At 41.8% G+C, this 3,073-nt stretch overlaps 1 protein-coding gene across 3 annotated transcripts in view; it reads right to left on the reverse strand.

Annotated features, from left to right (window-relative positions):
- LOC111731293 (serine/arginine repetitive matrix protein 1-like) overlaps positions 1-1,642 on the reverse strand; it is a 461,631-nt gene extending 459,989 nt beyond the window's left edge. For 2 of the 3 annotated variants that reach the window (XM_023522879.1, XM_023522878.1), the window contains exon 1: positions 1,529-1,642. Coding sequence is in view for 1 of the 3 variants with exons in the window: in XM_023522877.1 (XP_023378645.1) it covers positions 1,529-1,588 (60 nt within the window). In the remaining 2 variants the exon portion in view is untranslated. The remainder of the gene's footprint in view (positions 1-1,528) is intronic. The other variant, XM_023522877.1, reaches the window with a different exon arrangement.
- Positions 1,643-3,073: the final 1,431 nt, after the last annotated feature.

Consider the following 3,073-nt stretch of genomic DNA (forward strand, 5'->3'; position numbering starts at 1 on the left):
AGTACCTATTTTCCCAACGCTACTGTATTGCTTCTCAAAAGTCACCTCTCTTTTGGGTGAAGAAATGGTAAAGTGTGGTGCCAGCAATGGAGGGTACTGTATTAATGAAATAAACTCTGATACACCAAATTATCAAACTTCTTAAGACCTCATTATTACTGAAGAGAGTTCAGTGAGGGGTAAAAAGGGATTTCTTTAAAGGTAGAATTGCATCAGTAAGTTCTCATCGATAAAACCTCAAGACACATGGAGTTTCCCCAATGAAGGATGCTCATCTCATAGTGAAACCTGCCAAAGGTAACGTGAACTAGTAGAGTTGGAATGGACCCTAGAAAGCTAGTCTCTACCTGGTTACTGTGCAGATGATGAGACTGGGAACTGGAGCTGGGAGCAGAGTCGGGGCCATCCGATGCCAGTACAGCATACCTGGTTTTATTGCACTTCACAGATAAATCATGTTTTGTACAAATTGAAGGTCCGTGGCAACTACCAGTGAAAAGATCATGACTCGCTGAAGGTCAGATGATGCTTAGCATGTTTTAGCAGTGAAGTACTTTTCATTAAGGTATGTACATTGCTTTTTTAGACACAATGCCATTGCACACTTAATAGACAACAATTATAGTGCCAACATAACTGTTAGATGCGCTGGGAAACCAAGAAATCTGTGTAACTAGCTCTACTGCAATATTCACTTTATTGCGGGGTCTGCAACCGAGCCCACGATATTCCTCTGGTCTGCCTGTACCTTTGCTCTACACTGCCTGTCCCAGCCCAGGACCTGTGGTACTGCATACCAGTAATTGAAGCTTTCCTCTTTCCATTTTCTCTGATGCCAAAGAAAAGCGTGATGATGCAAGTGAGGGCCCTAATACAAAGTTCTGCAGAGATGTGGAGAGGTGCTCTGTAGCCATCACTCACACTGAGACATCATCTCCCCGGCCCCACGGCCGACCCCAGTCTTTCTGGTGAGTGCACAAACCTGGGCAGTGCGCGGACATCTGATTTTTTAAGTGAAGTTTAAATTATCGGTCACCTTCTTTTTCCCTAGATATGTCCCATCATGTACCTTGGGAAGACATTTTTTGTTGTTGTTCACCCAAGATATTCAGGAATGTCTGGACAGTGGATCCATTTATGGCTGATTACTGCCACTTTCTGCTGCTTGAATTTCTCAGATGGTTCTCTGGAAAGTTACTCACGCTTCAGCCCTGATTCTGACAGTTTGAATAAACCATCTGATATGGCATATTACTCATCATCTTTATATGTATATAATAATAGAAAATGTGTCGATTAAAAAAAATATTTGATTCTCTTCAGTCTCTCTCATACTTGATATTAATTTTGGAAGTAGACCTCAGAATCTAATTTTCACAGCCCTTCTCAATCATTTCTCAAGAAAACGCCAGGCCCCGTATTCCCATTCCTTTCACACCTGGGCCTTTGGGACCCTTGAATGATAAAGTCAAATACAGAAACCCAGCTGGGTGACGGTCCTGTGGTTTTCACCTTCCCTACATCTTACCTGTTTCCTTGGAGAAGGGAGCAGATCCTGAGCACACGACTCCCACACATGCATGGCCATCCATTATTCTTCACTGAGCACTCGCTGGCAGCATAGCCCTACACTGGGCTCTTCCTAGGCAAACAAATATTTAGTCATGAGAATGATTTCCAAATCCAGCAGCACTTAAACAGAAATAGCATTGCTTATAACAGGAAAATAATTAACCAACCCAAGGGCTACCTAGAGAAACAGACGAAAAAAAAAAGTAAAAAAAAAAAAAAGGGAGAGCGGATCAGCTATTCTTCTTTAATTTCTGGGTCTACAAAATGTATTTCAGAACCAACACTCCCTTTGACTGAAGGATTTCAGATTCCCAGCCAGAAAGGATCTGTTTGGAGTTATGGAATCATAACCTGAAGCTTTGAAATCAGATAAGTCTTCATTTGAGTACTACCTTCCCTGTTTAGTTGCTCTGAAAGTTACTTTATCTCCTTGAGACTTAATCACCCTTTCTATAAAATGGGAATCAAACCAATAACTAAATCATAGGGTTGTTGTAAAGACTGAGCGAGTTAAGGCATATCATTCCAGTGACATTTGATGCATGAGAGCCTAGGAATGTCAACATTCGTCTTAGCATATTGTGTACTGAGTAGCGTCCATGTTTACAAACTGGATGGCAGAACACAAGCTTAGTAAGGGAAGTTAACGCTAAAGGGTCAGACTTAAGACAAATGGCACCAAATAGACAATATCGTAGACTTAGACAAAACTAGAGAGAATATAAAAGTTCTCCACAAGAGTTGCCGATGTGCACTGTTCTATAATATAAAACAGCCAGACAAAACTCGAAACAAGGATCACTTTACCCTCCTCCAGAGAAAAAAGAGTTTCATAGTGAGGTCATTTCAATTCACTGCAGTTTGACAGACACAGTTTTTGGATTTAGAACCTAATAAGAAGCATCAGAATTTGCTTTCTGTCCTCTGGAAAGTCCCCCAAGTCAACAGGTTGCAAGCATATTTAAAAATCTCTGAAGTGGTTATTCACGACTTTCAATGAAGCAAACATAACAGAGAGGGCTCCTCATACAGGTGGCCAGAAGAGCAATCACTCTGAAGGGGACTAAGTCACGGCCACACTCGTGGGGAATTTTTAACACAAGACTCTCCGCAGAAGACAGCGAGCTGAAAAACTCGCTTGGCGGGTCTGTTGTCATAAAAACATCAAAGAGCCAGATGGAGATGGTGACTAGTACATCATGCAAGACTCTTACGATATATGGCTTCAAGTCGGTCTCGAATTCTTGCGATGCTAATCAATAGAAGGATGAAATCTCTAGCATGGATATGACATGGGCTTCCTCTATCCGAGGTTTCCCTTTCTGTAGTTTGTTACCTGAGGTCAACCATGGTCTGAAAATATTAAATGGAAAATTCCAGAAATAAACACTTTATTAAGTTTTAAATTGCTTGCCATTCTGGGCAGCACGATGAAATCTCACGCCGACCTGCTCAGTCCCACCCGGGATGTGAATCATCCCCTCATCCATCGCATCCACGC

Source organism: Pteropus vampyrus, unplaced genomic scaffold, assembly GCF_000151845.1.
Source record: "Pteropus vampyrus isolate Shadow unplaced genomic scaffold, Pvam_2.0 Scaffold359, whole genome shotgun sequence".
Lineage (NCBI taxonomy): Eukaryota > Metazoa > Chordata > Mammalia > Chiroptera > Pteropodidae > Pteropus > Pteropus vampyrus.